General features: G+C 32.3%; 1 protein-coding gene across 2 annotated transcripts in view; it reads right to left on the minus strand.

Annotated features, from left to right (window-relative positions):
* Positions 1 to 14,761, minus strand: part of LOC105148824 (uncharacterized) — a 131,663-nt gene extending 116,902 nt beyond the window's left edge. For both annotated transcript variants that reach the window (XM_087407521.1, XM_087407520.1), the window contains exons 1-2: positions 14,536 to 14,761; positions 106 to 902 (exon numbers count right to left, since the gene is read on the minus strand). In XM_087407521.1, the coding sequence (XP_087263647.1) occupies positions 106 to 902; positions 14,536 to 14,552 (814 nt within the window). In that variant the 5' untranslated portion in view covers positions 14,553 to 14,761. The remainder of the gene's footprint in view (positions 1 to 105; positions 903 to 14,535) is intronic.
* Between the last annotated feature and the right edge of the window lie 3,061 nt (positions 14,762 to 17,822).

Raw genomic sequence — 17,822 nt, forward strand, 5'->3', positions numbered from 1 at the left:
TGTTGATTTTATACATGAAGACTTTTTGTAGATACGCATTTAATTATAATGATTAACTCGAAATGATTCACGCCATGAATTAATGAATTTTCTTTAAGCACTTACCCATTGAATATAATTTAGGTTCTTGGACATAATAAAGATCATGCATAGCTTGTAATCCATACTTCGCAGCTTCTAGTAAAGCGTCTTCCTCAGATTCCCATTTTTGTTCATCGGTATGACTATCCAGAGTTTGATTATCGGCTTTCGCTTCAACGTTCTGTGTTTCCCTATTGATCAGTCGAATCGAGGTATTGTCCGATTTTTTAGAATGTATTTTCATCATCAAAATGCCACTGATGTTAGAATATTTATTTGTTTGAACGTCATCATTCCGAAAAAACTTCACTTGTTGTGAATTGTTATTTTTTGAATTATTCAACGATTCTGAAATTTTGATGCCCGTATTATTCAGCGATCCGGTCAAAAATTTCTCTTTAAGTCTATCTTCCATCTTTCTGATTTTTTTATCTTCTATTTCGCTTGTTGTTATTTCTGTTACTTCGGAGATTTCAGAAATATGGGATGCATTCAAAAATTTATGTCGAATTCCATCTCCTGTCTGATTTGTCTCTTTCGTAGGAATGTACATGATTTTATAGGAATTTCTTGGCTGTAACACATCCGCTGCTACCTCTTGTGTCTCTCTCCTTAGTAATTTCGGTACGTATTTCAAATGCGCTGTTTCGCCAGGATACGGAGCATTTGCGTCGTTTTCTTGAATCTCCAATATTAAAGGGTGTTTATAATCCAACGAAATGTTTACTCGCTTTGACATTTGACTCTTAGTGTAATTTTCTGTTTTATCGTTCGCTTCCCTCGATTTCGATAATGCGCAGGAGAGGGAAGAAACGACCAGGCTACAATTAAAATTACAACTGTACTATATGCAAATACAATATGAAATTTGTAACGCATGCTTGTGTCTCGTAAAGAGAATATTAGGTATAAAATTCACACTCTTGCTGATGTCTAGTAATCTAAATAATAATTACAAATATTTTTAAAAAGCAGATGTTTAGTTTATGGCTTTTTAATTTTTAAAGCATTTTGTATTTCGATAGCAATCTAACTTTCACTGATGTGTGCATGAGTTCTGATATCGACCGTGTTCAAAATATAATCATTCAAACAATGTCACGTTTTATCTATTTATGACATTGACCTTATCGTGAATTACATGATTGAGAACATGAGTTTTTTATTCAAACTCACGATAAAATGTACCGTTTATCACAATAAATGTTCTCCTCTTTTTACATTCTCCTATATCAGAATATTTAAGTAAATATTTGAAGACTTGTCATCACAAAATATAATTATATAAATTGAATTTTATAATATTGTGACATATAGAGAGGGCTAAATCGTTACTTTTACCAAATAGTTATAATAGTAATATAACTATATTACTTCAAAATAATCATATTACAGTATTTCCTTACTTACAAATAAATAATTAATTAAACAGTTATTCCGTTAAATGATACTAACAGTTTATCATAACATTATTAGAAAATAATTTAACCAATTATCAGTTTAATTAATTAAGCGCTTATTATGTGAATAATTATTCAATCGTGGAATATTAGTTGCATTCACTAAACAAAATTTTGCAACTATTAAAAGGTTATCATCTACGATTGGAACATTCTTTTAGAGCTTTGATAGCAATATTAATCAGTTAAATCCAAAAGGATTTATCAATTAGGAACAATAATTGTTAAACACTTAATAACACTGTAAAAAAATTTGATCTTTTTGCCACACAAGTGTGACTAATTTTTGACATATTTTTGCATGTTGAATACAAATCCATGAACAAGAATCCATACAACACACTAATGTTGAATCAATGTCAGAATTTGAATTGCAACAATGCGAAATGTAAATTTAATGTTGAAGAGACGTTGCATTTCCGTTGAATTGTAACGTCTGTGAGACATAAAAAATTTGTTCGCTTATTAATTTAATTTTATTATTAAAATAAGTATTATTGATTAACAACATATTCCAGAACACACACGATTATAACTGACAAAATTATAATTATACTGAAAAAAAACATTTTCTCCTATATTTGAAAATTAATTACTTTATTTTTCTAAGTAGTCACTCATCCAGCAGTACTGAATCTCTACAATCGTACGGAAATTGCTGCTTTGATGATTCAAGAACACTAAATTAAGTTAGTGAATAATTGTGACGTATAAATATGTAAAAAGACCATAAGTCGCGCATCGGACCAGTCAAACACAAACAATATCACATGCGCGAACATTCTGTACGCACGATCGATTTCTGCTTAAACATATATCGTTTAAAAATGAGATTCATTAAAAGATCAATATAAGTGATTTAAATTTTTTTTCTATTTACATGACATTATACTTTTATTTATTTTTTATAAATTAATATTTTTATAAGTTAGATTTTGATAAACAGAGTCATTCAGGATAAACATTTGTCCTAAAAGTGTCATATTTACAGACTTCTATAAATAGCCGACTTTGCTTCCATGTTTGAAGTGCTGGGCAGTGCCATATTTGTATTCACTCATTCTCACATAGGTAGATCACACAAATAACGTTAGTGCTTTCACATAAATTCACGCGATACTCACTGATAGGATGCATACATACGCGTATGGAAATTAAAACTACACACGCGTGATCATGTACAGGGTGCATCACTAAAATCCGTACGAATTTCAATTTCAATTTTCCACTATATTGTGCCTTCGCCAGAGGTTGTTAGCGTCCGGGAAAGCCTGATACTTCTAGTAAACAGTCATATTCTCAAAATAGTCGCGATGTTGAAACCAAGCGGAATATAATCGAAGAGCCGCGATCATCGAAGGCCTTCGTGCTGGGCGTTCAGCAACAGAAATAATTTGGTTCTTTGGAAATCAACCGTTTATGACGTTGTCGCAAAATATATGGATTTAGAACAGTCCAACGAAGGAGTTCCAATCAGCGAGGAAGAGTCACTCGAAAGAACGTATCACGAGGACCCCCGTAATCGTTGAAAGGGCTTAAGCGCTGATTTCGGATGACACAGGGCAATCGTTGCGAAAATTAGCATCGATTGTTGGTGTAAGCGAGCCAATGCGTCGAATTGCCGAGGACCTTCGATACAAATCGTACACATTAAAGATACGACAGGTGCTTTCTGAAGCTGCCAGGACAAGCCCGTTGCTCGCCTCGGCTCCCATTCTGGCCTTTCAACAGCCCAGATTTAAATCTCTTGTACTACTACGTATGGAACGTTGAAAGAGTCACAAGTCTCGGCAATGTGACGTCATTAAGGACCGCTATTAAGGCAGCATTAGTCGGCATGGACAGCGCCACCTTACAACGTGCGAACGCTTCAGACCACGAATAGAGGCCATCATTCAAGCTAATGGGAGATATATCGAATAATTGTCCTCTACAAGGATTCCCGAAATGCCATGTAAAAGAATTTTTTGTAATATTTAATTTTTCATTAAAAACATTTTGTTTAAAGAAATTGTTCTATTTATCTGGATTTTGGTGACGCACCCTGTATATACAACGACATTCTCTCTCTCTCTCTCTCTCTCTCTCTCTCTCTCTCTCTCTCTCTCTCTCTCTCACTCACTCACTCACTCACTCACTCACTCACTCACTCACTCACTCACTCACTCACTCACTCACTCACTCACTCACTCACTCACTCACTCACTCACTCACACACACACACACACACACACAATTATCTTGTAAACAGTTGATGATTTCATTTGCAGCTTGAGAAAAAAGAACTTCCATTTTGATGAATCAGTTCCAAACAAATGTTTATTAAATTTTCGTTCCTCTGTAAGAGATTTACTAGATTAGGGTTAGAATTTCGTCCTTAGCGCGCTAGTTTTAAATGGCGTAGTTGTTTGTAATGCGCATGCGTATAGCGTGTTCCTTTATTATTCCTTCAGACCACATGATAGGCGCGGATTGGCTTGATTCTTATGCTCGTGCGATAAAATTGGTGGAGAGTGCCCGACAGGGCGCATCAGAGAGCAGATGTGAAAGAAAAGATGAAGAGCATGTATGTCAAAACGACGAGAGTCAGAATAAAAGTGCTATCTTCCAAAGTACGAGAACCCGTTTCTTGACTCTTTCCTTAGTTTGCTCAAATAATCCTCTCCTGACATTTTTCCGATTATCTTTACGATTCTGAGCGACGACACGTTGTCGCCCTCCGGATCTTATCCACTTTCGTAAGGAGATTCCTTCTCTTTTCGAGGCTTAAGGCAGTAAATCTAATTTTTCTCATCGCGGCTTACAGCTAACCATCTCAGAAGTGGTAATTTCGGCCTGTGCTTTGGCTAGTGCTCCATAACATGTTTCGCGTTTTGTTCATCTAAAAATTATCACTTTCGCGACGGCTCCGCCATTTTGATTCAATAGTTATGCGAGATCAACCATCTTGATTATGCGCGTGTGGTACGTACTCGAACTTCACCGTAATTAAAAAATTTTTCTTTCCCTTTTTCTCCGTATGCTTTGTGAAATAACATTCACAATGGATCGTCCTATTTTGGAAGATCTGACTCTGCTTCAGCTACAAGAGAAATTAACTCAAAATGGTTTTCCGTCTCTAGAAACTCGCGCAAGATGTATCGAAGCCTTATTAATTCATTACGAAAACTGCGCATCTTCAAATCTGATTTCTCTGGGAGATATACCAGGAACCTCTACATCTTTAATCTTAGATGCACAAAGACAGACACCGTTCAATGCAAATTCATCATCCAATCCAGGTCAGTCGTTATCATCCCCAGAAATCTTTCATCAATTGCTTGTCGGTCTTATGGAACATATGAAACAACAGCCATTGTTGCTTGCTCAATTAGTCAATCTAAACATTAATGATCATTCATCGATGCAAAGTGCAATAATTCAACCTACAATACACACGCACATTATCTCTCTCAGTGGTTCAAGTGGTAGTGATGGTGGTCTTCCTTTTGCAGGTATAAGCGATTACATTATTAGCATCGCAAATCCCAGTTTTTCATGGATTGGAAAACAAAGATGTGGAACTATGGATTCAAAATGTAGGCACTATCGCTCGTTCAATGTAAAGTTCATGATAAAGTAATACTGCTAGTTGTACTTCTTAAAAATTACAAAAGTACGCTCGTGACTGGTACGACATGGAAGCAATTCTTGTCAATGATTTTTGGATCTTTTTCAAGAATTCAATTTTAAAAATATTTCGCGTAGACATCCCTTTTCATGTTTTAATGCAAAAGATGAAGGCTAGGAAGTGGAATTTCAATAAAGAAACATTCCAAGAATATACTCTTCAGAAAATTAAGATGCATAGATTACAAGAATCCAAGAGAAATAAAATTCAATTGCTAATCAACGGAACCAACAGCGCTTCTCTTAGAGCTTCTGCCGCTGTTTGAAAGCTAACACTGGATGAATTTCTTTTTCGAATGCAAAGAGTGACAAGTTCTTTCACTGTCAATCTCAAGAAAATCGCTTACTTATACTAAGAAAAAATATATAAAGGCAACCTTCTTCTCCTCAAAAAATACTTTATCATCTTCGACGAAAGAATCTTGGCCAAAATCTTTATCTTCTTCATCAAAAGAATCCCAATCAAAGGATAGTGAAGACATCAGTTGTACTACAAGATATCAGGTCATCAAGAAGGATTGCTATAAATTCAAACGTAAGGAAAAGCTCTAATCTAAGTTGCCTATTCAGGTTTTCAGTCTAATTGCTGTGAAGGATGAACCTAAGGATACTTCGTCAGTGGTGAGTTGCGTCAGCAATGAAGTCCTGGTGAAATTAAGTCAAAGACTCTCTGTGATTGAAATAAACTCGTTTAATGATGTTAACTGTAAGTTACACGCATTGATAGATACAGGTAGTTATAATTCTTTTATTAAATCTTTAATTTATAAAACATTTTGCGATCTTCATATAATAATTTTATAAATTATTCTATAAATCGCATTAAATAACATGGATATCGAAGTTATCGACTTGATCCAAATTAAAATTGTATTTCATCTTGTTACTTAAGGCAACGTTAAGACAAATGTTGATTTACTGATTTTAGACAACGATGCCTGGCCTACACATATCGTCCTTGGCCGAGATTTCTTCGTCGCTAATAATTTTATGTTAATATACAATCCTTTAGATAGCAGCAGATTATAAAGAAGTGGAGATTCTTGATAATCCCGGTGATTTAATTAAACCTCGGTCTAATGGAAAAACTGATTTCGATATGGAAATAGAGCAAAAATTAGTTATTGTTCTTGAAGAAGTTAATAAAACTTCTATTGATATCATAAATAATAACTATTGTGTAAAAGTCAAATTGAAAGATGAGTCAGTATATACGTATGCACCCAGACGTTTCGCTTGGGCAGAACAATTATAAATTAGGGATATTGTCGATGACCTTATAAAACGCGATATTGTTCGAATAAGTAACTCGCCTTATTGTGCGAAAGTTGTACCAATAAGAAAGAAAAACGACTCATTAAGATTTTGTATCTAAGACTTCTTAATGATTGAGTAATAAAACAGAAGTATCCCTTTTCTATAATAGAGGATTGTATCGCAAGGCTCAGTGACAAAACTATATTTACACTATTAGATCTCAAAGACGGTTTTCATTTAATTATTTCATTTAATTAAGATTCATCCAGATCACACTCAATACTTCTCTTTTGCTGCATTCAATGGTCAATTCGAGTACAAAAAATTACTTTTCAGATATTGTAAAGCTCCCGCTGAGTTCCAAAAAGTCTTATACAAATTCTTCAACGTTTAATTCATGACGATAAAGTCATTGTATACATCGATTCTTATTCCAATCCATATTATAGAAGAAAATCTAGATACATTAAAACAAGTTTTGTTATTACTTAAATCACATCAATTCATCTTAAACTTTGACAAATGTATTGTAGTTTTCTAAGAAATAATATTATATATCTCACATATAAAATTTCTTCAGAAGAAATATCTATAAAAGAAAGACACATTGAATCTATTATGCGATTTCCGGTTCCTACTAAAGTGGTAGAATTACAATGATTTTTAGACCTTACCAATTACTTCCGAAAATTTATATAAGATTATATGCTCAAGAAGCTAAACCTCTACACAATCTGTTAAGGAAATCAGTCAATTTTAAATTTGATCCAGATTGTGTTCAAGTCTTCAATCTATTGAAAACAGAATTAAGTTCTATGCCAACTTTAAAATTATACAATTCTGATTTAGAAACTGAGCTGCATACAGATGCTAGTGCCATCGCTCTCGGTGCTACTTTATTATAAAAACACGTAGGTGCATGGGCCCTGGTAGCATATTTCAGCCAAGCTACAAACGATGCAGAAAGTAAATATCACTCTTATGAACTAGAAATGTTAGCTGTTGTCAAATCTGTGGAACGTTTTCATAATTACTTATATGATTTAGATTTTACAGTGATAACCGATTACCATGCTTTGGTTTACGCTATGAATAAAGCACATTTAAATCCTCGAATTGCCCGTTAGATTGCGTCTCCAAAATTATATATTATAAAGTCATTCACTGTAAAGGAAAAAAAATGGCTCACATAAATGCATTTAGTAGAATAGTTGCCGTCGTTGAGATTATGCCATTAGAAAAAAAATTACAATTTAGAGAGCTTTCTGACGCCTATATTAAAGAAATCACATCTAAGTTAAAAACATCGGATTTTGAAAAATTCACTTTAATTGGTCTGGTTTATAGAAAGTGTCTAGATAAACCGCGTACTTGAATCTATGACACTTAATTAAAGCACATCATGATGATTTGGCGCACTGCGCCGCAGAAAAAACAATATAGAACTTGGGTACTACATATTGATTTCCGTTTATGCGCAAAAAAATGAAAAACAATACATCGATAACTATATTATATGTTTATTGGTTAATCCTTTCTCCCACTCCAGAGAAGATGAACTGCAAATGATTAAAATCCCGGAAACGCCATTCAAAATCGTTCATACGGATCATTTTGGCCCTCTAACAGAATCGTTGAATGGCTACAAACACATTTTAGTAGATTCTTTCTCTAGATATACTTTGTTATTTCTAGCCAAAACAACCAGTACAAAAGACGTCATTTCTCATTTTACCTATTTGTTTAACATTTTCGGTAATTTGGCAAAAATTGTTTCGGTTAGAGACCCTGTCTTTACTTTTAAAAAATTTGTCTTTTCTTGTAATATATACACAGACTAGTTGCAGTTACAGCGCCGGTCTAATGGTAGAAAGGATCAATTATTTCCTTAAATCTTGTTAGCGTAAAATCACAGAAGATCAAACTTCTACTGGTCTACAAATTTTAATATTATACAGTATGTTATTAATAATACTTTCTATACAGCGTTAAAAATGTCCGCTTTAAAGCTATTTCTTAGTTATGAGCAGCGTAATCATACTGATGGTAATTTAATTGAAATCTTAAATTTTATAGCTTAATCTATTTATTTGGAAGATCAGCGTGACTTAAATAAAAAAATACTTCTAGAAGCATCCGACAAAATTTGTGAATATAATAAGACGTATTACGATAAACATCACAAAACTCCTCGAAAATACAAAGAAAGCGATTCTGCGGTTGAACCTGGAGAAGATTCAAACCGCCATTTAAAGGCTTATACTTAGTAGCTAAAGCTCTTAAGAAGAATAGACATGTAATAAAAGGTATTCCTGGCTATAACATTACAGCTAGACCGTATAATTTGATTCTATCATCAGATCGTATTACCCTGAATTACCAGTAGTATCTGCTTTGTCTTATTCTTCAAAGATAATTATAAAAATCTTCTACAAATTTTATAAGCTTATCTTAAATTTATATCTTATATTTCATTTTGTGTTTTCAGGTCAAGTCTATTAATATTATTTGTTTTATACGAATTATAGACATTTCTTTTTTTTCTCTTAACTAATAGTAAAGTTTGGAACGAACGACAACTCAGGATAGCTGAATCTGTAAGAGATTTACTAGATTTACTAGATTAGAGTTAGAATTCCGCTCTTAGTGCGCTAGTTTTAAATGGCGTAACTATTTGTAATGAGCATGAATATAGTGGCGTTCCTTCAGACCACGTGACAGGAGCAGATTGGCGTTCTCACGTTCGTGCGATAAGATTGGTGGAGAGTGCCCGCAGGGTGCGTCAGAGAGCGGATGTGGAAGAAAAGAAGAACATAAGACGACAAGAGAGTTGAAATAAAAGTGCTATCTTCCAAAGTACAAGAGCTTGTTTTTTTATCCTTTCCTAAGCTTCCTTAGTTTGCTCAGATAATCCTCTCCTGACATTTTTCCAATTATCCTTACGATCCTGAGCGACGACACGTTGTCGTCGCCCTTCGGATCTTGACTACCTCCATCAGGAGATTTCTTCTCCTTTCGAGGCTTGAGGCAATGAATTCAATTTTCTTCATCGCGCCTTACACCTCTTAGAAATTTAATTTAGGTTCCACACGTTCTTACTGACATAGAGTGCATTCAGATCGAGTTAATACTTTGTTTCTTAAATGTTCACGCTCGATGACATATAAATTATTTATGCATTTGAAGAAAATTATTAATGACGAAAAATTTACTAGTGTATCTCTATCATTTAAAAGTCCATTTTACTATCGATGATTCATAATTATTAATCATTGTCAATTACTCATTCGGTGATCGAAAACCACTCGAAGAAGAAACACACGATGCGTTTACTCGACGATAACAAGCAGTCAACTGATTTTAATACCGAATCTATTATTTAATTATTATTAATTACTATTATTAATAACTGTCGATTATTAGTAGACTGAAAATCACTCGATAAAGAAGCACATAATTGTTTACTAACTCACGACGCGTTTACTCAATGACAACAAGCAATCGATCGATTGTATTAGCTATATTTATATAGGAGCGCTGTCGAAATACGAACGTGTGATTATGGTTGCGTTCAGCAAACTCAATTATTGTGAAGCGGATCCGTAAGTACTCGCTGTTATTGGTGTATTCTTCTAAATCATCCAATAGTAGCGATCCAATAGCGCTCACGAATCCGCTTCGCAATAATTGAGTTTGCTGAACGCGACCATAATTACAAGTCTATATTTCGCCAGCGCTTATAATATAAACATAACTAATAAAATCGATTGATTGCTTGTTATCGTTGAGTATTGTGCATTCTGTGTCAGCGGAAACGTCTGATACCTAATATATTCAATTTCTAAGAAGAATAAAAGTTCAATAAACATTTGTTCGGAACTGTATATGATTCATCGAAATGGAAGTTTTTCTTTTTCCTCAAGCTGCAAATGAAGTTATCAAACGTTTATAAGATAATTTTGTGTGTGCGCGCGCGCGCGCGCGTGTGTGTGTGTGTGTGTGTGTGTGTGAGAGAGAGAGAGAGAGAAAGAGAGAATCGTATATGCATGTTCACGCGTGTATAGCGATCGTTTGATCACAGCGAGAGTCCCCACCTTCTACGTCAAACAGTGAACGTCTTTCCTGTCTATTTTCTCTACGCGTCTCGTCATTTGCTAACCATTTCTTATTACAATTTGAAAACTAAACTTCGGACAAAATTTTGGTAAAGTAGAAATTGTCTTAGAGTTAACAAGAGAAAGACAATGTGGTAATAATCAATTGCGATGAAACTCATTGTAGCGATAGTTCTGCATATCAAGTAATACTGGAAAAAAGGGATATAATGCGCTTCTCAAGCGTTTGTGAGAAAATCAATTAAAAAGTTTGTCTTATCTAAAAAGCGACCTATCTACAGTTGAAGTAGACTTATATGTACAGGGTGGCATGAATATATGGCTCCACTCATCCCGAGTAGATAGAGTGGACTAAACTGAGTAGAAAAGTCCTCTACCATTTTATAATTCTCGCAATAATTAACGAGATATTAACGTTTAAAGATAGTCGAATATGCACGTTCTCCCGACTTATTATTGCCGAAAGTATGGCCCACTGAGCGCGCAGGCCGCGAGGAACGGGACTTACCGTCGCGAGTCTCTAAGCTCGAACGACGCGGCGAGCCTGCTAGGCCATTCCCGCTCCTCGGGAGGACGTGCGTATTCGGCTATTTTTAAATGTTAATATCTCGTTAATTATTGCGAGCATTGTAAAATAGTACAGGACTTTTCAACTCAGTTTAGTCCGCTCTATCTACATAAAAGCGATTTGGCCACTTACGGGGAAGTCCTCTATCACATTTTGCAATTTTCGCAATAATTAATAAGATTAATTATTAAAAATTGCCAAATATTGGTCTTGAAATATTTATAATTTTTTACTCAAAAACTATCACCTTTACAGAAAAACTGCAAGAGACAAAAATCATTTACTTTCTTCTCATAGAACTCTAAGAATTTTTTCAGAATTTTTAATTAACTTTTTATATTGCATTTTCTTATTTTTATCAACATGAGAAAATACGATGTTAAGAAATTTTTTTTTAATTCTGTCTTTCTGTAAAGTTGATAGTAAGTATTTTAGGAAAAAATTATTCAAAGCCAATATTTGGTAATTTTTAGTAATTAATATCTTGTTAAGATATTTCAAAAATTGCAAAATAGTAAAGGACTTTTCGACTCAGTTTAATCCGCTCTATCTACACAAAAGGGCCAAAATTTACGGGATATTCTATATATTGTATATGATATATAAATATATAAATTAATATCTGATATATGAATTTGTGAAATAAAAAAAAATGATTAAAAAATATATATAGACAATACGTGTTACTCATAGTAATTATATTTACTTTTTAAGTAAAGCAAACTTTTAATCGATTTTCTTACAAACGCTTGAGAAGCGCATTATGTCCATTTACTCAATATCACTTGACATGCAGACCTATTGCTACAACGAGTTTCGTCGCAATCGATTATTATCGCGTCCTCCCCTTGTAAGTCAGGAATATGATACTTTAAAGACAAATATTTATTCTGAATCATCCTGCATAATTCATTTAAATGCATTTATTCATTGTTGTTTCAACATTGCATTAACAATCAATGTGGAAAAATCAACAAAGATACAACATTGATAAAACATTAACATTTCAATATTCGACATTACAACATCTTAGCAACATTTATTCAACGTTCTGTGCTTTACAAAAGAATGGCTATCACTTCAAAATTTTAGCTCGTTTGACAATATTTATGAACGTGATCAATCTTTACCAATGAATTCGTGATTAGCATACAAGATATGTTGAAAATGACTATATTGACACTATGGCAAAGAAGTCAAATTTTGTTGAACAGTGTTATATGAAAAAAAATGATTTTCAATTTGCTATATTTCGAAAACAAAAAATTAAACAAAATTAATCAAAATGAAACAAAACGCATTTCAAAGCTAAAAATTGATTCGTGGAACATTTATGAAATAAAACAAAAAAATTATTATAGTTATCGATGCTACAATGTCTTTAAACCCTCGTTTTTCGCCCCTTTAATATTGTTTAATTCAAAATTGTAAAAAAATGTCAAATTTTGCTCGATAGTGTAATTAATGTTTACGATTGATATATTAATTTCTATTATAAGTATTTAAAAGTATTTTGATCACAGACAATTACAATTATTAACGCTTACTAATTGCTGGCTGTTACAATCAGTTGCCGATTAGAGAGTTTATTTCTAAACGGTACCTGCAGCGGACAAATTAAGTTGTAAATAAGTAGTTATCGATTAAATATGTTAATTAGGATCTTATGATATAATCGTTCTTGTAAAATTATAACGTATCATATATGATGATAATATATGATTGTCTCGTAAAATTGATAATAATAATCATTTAATCGTTAGTTGTTGTTGTGCTAATTTGATAATGATTATTGAAATTATTTCTTAGTAACAGTTACTCATTGTCACACATAGTAACTGACAACGAAATAATGATCATTTAGGAAGGACCCCTATTATAAGAGTTTTGGATAAATGCTACAATATCTACAGATTTTAAAAAAATAATAAGCCATTTTGAAGGGAATTTAAAAATAATATTATGAATTTTAAAAGACAATATTATATAAAATTTAATTCAAATTTTTTTCAAATTTAATTCTATTTAATTATATATTTTCAAATTTAATTATATATTTTTTGTTAAATTAAAGAAATGTAAAAAGTGAACAAATTTTAAAGTCAAAAAGTGTGCTCTTAACATGAGATGCCCCGAGAAATCGACAATAAAATGCAACGTACATCATTGCAATTATAAAACTTTATGCAATGTTTCTCAAATACAAACATACAAGAGTGCGCGCAAAATGAGCATCCGAATGTATTGTAACCAAGATTCATCTTCAGATAGTTGAAACCAAGTATTGCAGAAACATGCACTCGATGTTCATTCCGGTTATTTTTTTTATTATTATACAATAACACTTATACTTTTGCAACGATTTTCAATATAACATAGGAGTATGGGTTATTTCATATTAGGAATATCCTGGATATTACGATTTCCACGTCCTATGATTTTACGATCAAATAAATCTAACTTCTGTAATTAAGCAATTCAACATATCCCGTATTTCTATATTAGTAGTTAGATCTTACTCTATCAATGCATGAAAAATTTAATGCCAAATATTAACTTATTAAATAATAAACAAGATTTAAAGGCTTGTCTCAATAAAACTTGAGGACATCCAAATTCTAAAATCTTTTTTACAATTACTGGATTTAATAAGGAATTTTTCATTAAATAGTTTTCAACGCAAATGTAATAAATTCATGATGAAACCATTAGATAGCGTTTATTAGTTTAACAGAGACGCCGTTATCTCATATTAGGCGCCTATCTCATAATAGGGAACCTTCCTCTACTAATTGTGACATTGAAAACTAATTATATATTATTGCTGGATTATCATAATAATGAAGCAAATTAAGAAACAGTGGCATTTAGTACTACAACAAGAGATATTAATTTAAAGAAGGAAAAAAAAGGTCCGTAGTTGAAACATTAATGAGTTTCATTAAATGAAACTTGATATCGTGAAGCGTTAGGTTCGAAAACGATATAACGGGATCGTAAATTGTAGAAGCAAAGGCATGATACATTAAAGATTGATATTATATTGACTTTGTTGAATTGGAGAGATCTTTTCTTTAATTTTTCGATAACAAATATATACGTGAAAGTATACAGATCAGTTTATAGCAAAATTATTTATATCTAATTCTTTAACCAAAATTAAATCAAAATTTATTCAAGAATTAAATTAATGTTAACACAAAAATTAGATAAAGATATTTTCTTGACTAATTCCAAATTTAATTATAGATTTACAACTATTCGACAAACGTTGCTTGAAAATAACGAATTACAAATTTAAGCATTTATTCTAGATGCGATTTGTCAATAAAGTTTGCAGATCTGTATCAGGAAAAAACGGAAACACTTATTGGTATTCACTCACAAAATTGTAAAATGCATTTTGCATGTGCGGTGATATGATCCTGATTGCACTCACAATATTTGACGGTACATACTCGGCAGTGCGAAATCGTTAAATGCCAAATAAAGACGCGAAAATGACAGTGAGCAAGATCAAGAAAAAAGTGGAAAATAAAAAAAGGACACGGAGAGACGCGTGAATCGTATAGTCGAATCGAGGCTGTCTTCTCGAGGACGGTTAACAAGGTACTAACCGGTGATCAGATCGACTGGTCTCATCCGCGAGGAAGGACAGCGCCTCCGGACTCCTTTGCTTTTTTTTCGTTGATACCGGTTGTTGTCTTTTGCATATTTTTACTGTTATTCGCGATGTTTCAGTTATCTCCTTATTTCGACTAACTGTTGATCATCTTGTTACGGGAAGACTCCGTTTTGCAAAGACGTCGCGCGTAAGGAAGACGTGACGTTAATCTTCCTATAATTATGTTATGGCATTTACAGTTTCTTGGATACTGATTCAGAGCATTCGTTATACCGGAGAAAAAACAAGTCCAAATATAAGATAAGATTATTCTAATTAGGGCGTTATTTGATCGACATTTCCTAGATTGATCTACATAGTCTCTATCTATACAATCTTTGATTATTGACAACCTGATAACTTTGTATTAATCCGGTTATCGTGAAGTTGGACTTTTTATATTTATGTATTCAAGTTCAATGACTTCTAGAAAATTTTGTAGTTAAATTCTTTTTGCATATCGCGTAAAATTTTGCGATGATACGATTTTATACAACTTCCGTTTTAATAAAATGAAAAAAGTTAATGTAAAATTTTACATTAACTTTTTCTTTTAGGTAACAATCTTTTGTATATAATATCACAATACTTACAAGTTTTTATAATTTGCTTTCAATAATAAATTTTTACAAATTGCTTTTAATCTTTCTTACATTTATTTCTTAAACTACTGTTCTATTATAATAATTTGATTTAATAAAATTTGAAAATTTATTCGTAATTCATAATACGTAATATATACGTGTGACTGATGTGCGCGCGCGCACGCGCGCGTGTATGTGTTATACAAGATATGTCTACATCCTAAAATATTTTATTAATTAGTTATGACAAAAGTAGGTACAATAAAAAAGTTTTAACAACGATAAAAAAACATTTTCTACCACCGCAAAAAAGATGATAAATTTAAAAGTATGTCGATGTCAAACTTTCATTGACACACACATAGGCGGACAACACCATTGAAATAAAAAATTAGGTAAAATTATTTTTACATTATATTTTTACATTATATTTTTATTATAACTTTTTAATAACTTAAGGACCTACATTTATATAATATTTTTTTTATTTTAACTTATAGAACATATCGTTAATATTAGTATGAAGAAACCTGAAATACCGTATACACATACACTTTTTTAATTTAGTGATTTAATTTTTTAAATGTCTGTTTTCAATTGAGGTAAATCTATTAAAGTTGAACTTTAAGTTTTAATTTTGAAAGAAAAATTTAATTTTGTTTGTTAAATTTAATTTTTGCTTATTTTTTATTCCTTGTTAATTTATTCCTTGAACACAATCAATTACTAGAATACTAAATGCCTATTACGATCGAAGCTGGAACTTCATTGCTTTAAATAATTCAATTTTTGAATTACTAATATACCCTATATATGTACTTGCATATATACCATATTGTAGTCTTTTTAAAACTGTGTGTGTATGTGTGTGTGTGTGTGTGTGTGTGCGCCGAATTGTTTTTCCGGACTATAAATGCAATTAAAACTACTCTAGTAATTGCGAATTAAATTGACAAACAATTTAATAATTTAATGCTATCATCAAGCATCATATTATAAAAATGTCAATATGTTGAAACTATTAATAAATTTATTGCGAAAAGATTACAATATGGTATATATGCGAGTGAATATATAGTATATAATAGGGTATATTAATAATTCAAAATTGAACTATTTAAAAAGCAATGAAGATCCAGTTTCGATTGTAATAGACATTTTTCTAATATTGATTGTGTTTTTGTGACATATGAGGTCTAAGATAAAAATTCTTAATATTGTTTATTCAATTTAATCAAGATAACAACAGATAAACAAATCAAGATAAACAGATTTTGAACACATTTACTTTTTACACATTTTTTTGTAGTGTGGTTAAATTGAAATACGTAGAAAGCGTCTAAATAATTCTTGATTAATTATTTAAATTAGGAGAGTCAGCTCTGATGACCTTGTCATCTGATGATATATGTTGTCAAGGTCATGACCCTGAGTGACTTCCAAAAAGTTTTAACTGTTGCTTGTTATTATTTAAAAAGTTTTTTAACAATGAAGATGGTAATTATCTCCCTGCTTTACATAAAAAGTTAAATGATTTTAAGCAGGGTGAGGGGAAGTGGAGTGGACCTCATTTCGGGTAGAAAATCGTGCGTCCTAGGCAGGAAGAGAGATGGAATAGATCACCCTTTGCATGGAAAGTTGTACGCCCTTAAGCTCGATCTACATAAGACGCGGGTCACAGATCGCAAAACTACAAACCTAACTTATTTTAATTATGATATGATTACGATGCGCAGGACACAGAAAGTTAGATGAACTTCAACTTTCGCGTCCTGGGTCTTGTGTCCTACGTATTGCGGTCTGCGACCTATTACAACCTATACGACCTACGTTCTGCGTCTTATATAAATCGGGCTTTAGACCGAGAGTGAGGTGAAGTAGACTTCGCTTCGCGCAGAAAGTCGTACGCCCTTAGGCACGGAAATGGGGTAAACTTCCCTTCGCGTGGAAAGTTACACCCTTAGACAGTGGAAAAGGTGTGAAAAGTTATTACGTAAATAGGAAAAGCTGTGAACACGGAGTAAAAAAAAAGAGATCAAACTCAAGCGGCCGGTCTCAAAAAAATGGGTTCAAAATGCGGTGTCAGTAAAGTACTATATGGAAAAACAAATTCGAGCGCTCCTATCGAAGAAAACTGTAAACTTAGAGGATTTGATAAATGTTTTTCTTCCTATTTTCCTGTAATTCTGTTAATTTGTGTATTTTCATGCGCAAAATATTCTAAGCAGGAAAGTCCCGTTGTTCAAGTCCCGTTTTTCTTCTTTTTAATTTTCAAGTTTTTTGATGTCGATAAGTTAAAAAACGATAATTTAATGATAATTTATGACTATGCATAAATGTATGTATTTTTCGATAAATATTAATGCATTTACTATTTAATAAAATAAAATAAAATTTTATACAAATTGAAATTTCTGTATTAAA

Source organism: Acromyrmex echinatior, chromosome 7 (assembly GCF_024713525.1).
Source record: "Acromyrmex echinatior isolate Ae372 chromosome 7, ASM2471352v2, whole genome shotgun sequence".
NCBI lineage: Eukaryota > Metazoa > Arthropoda > Insecta > Hymenoptera > Formicidae > Acromyrmex > Acromyrmex echinatior.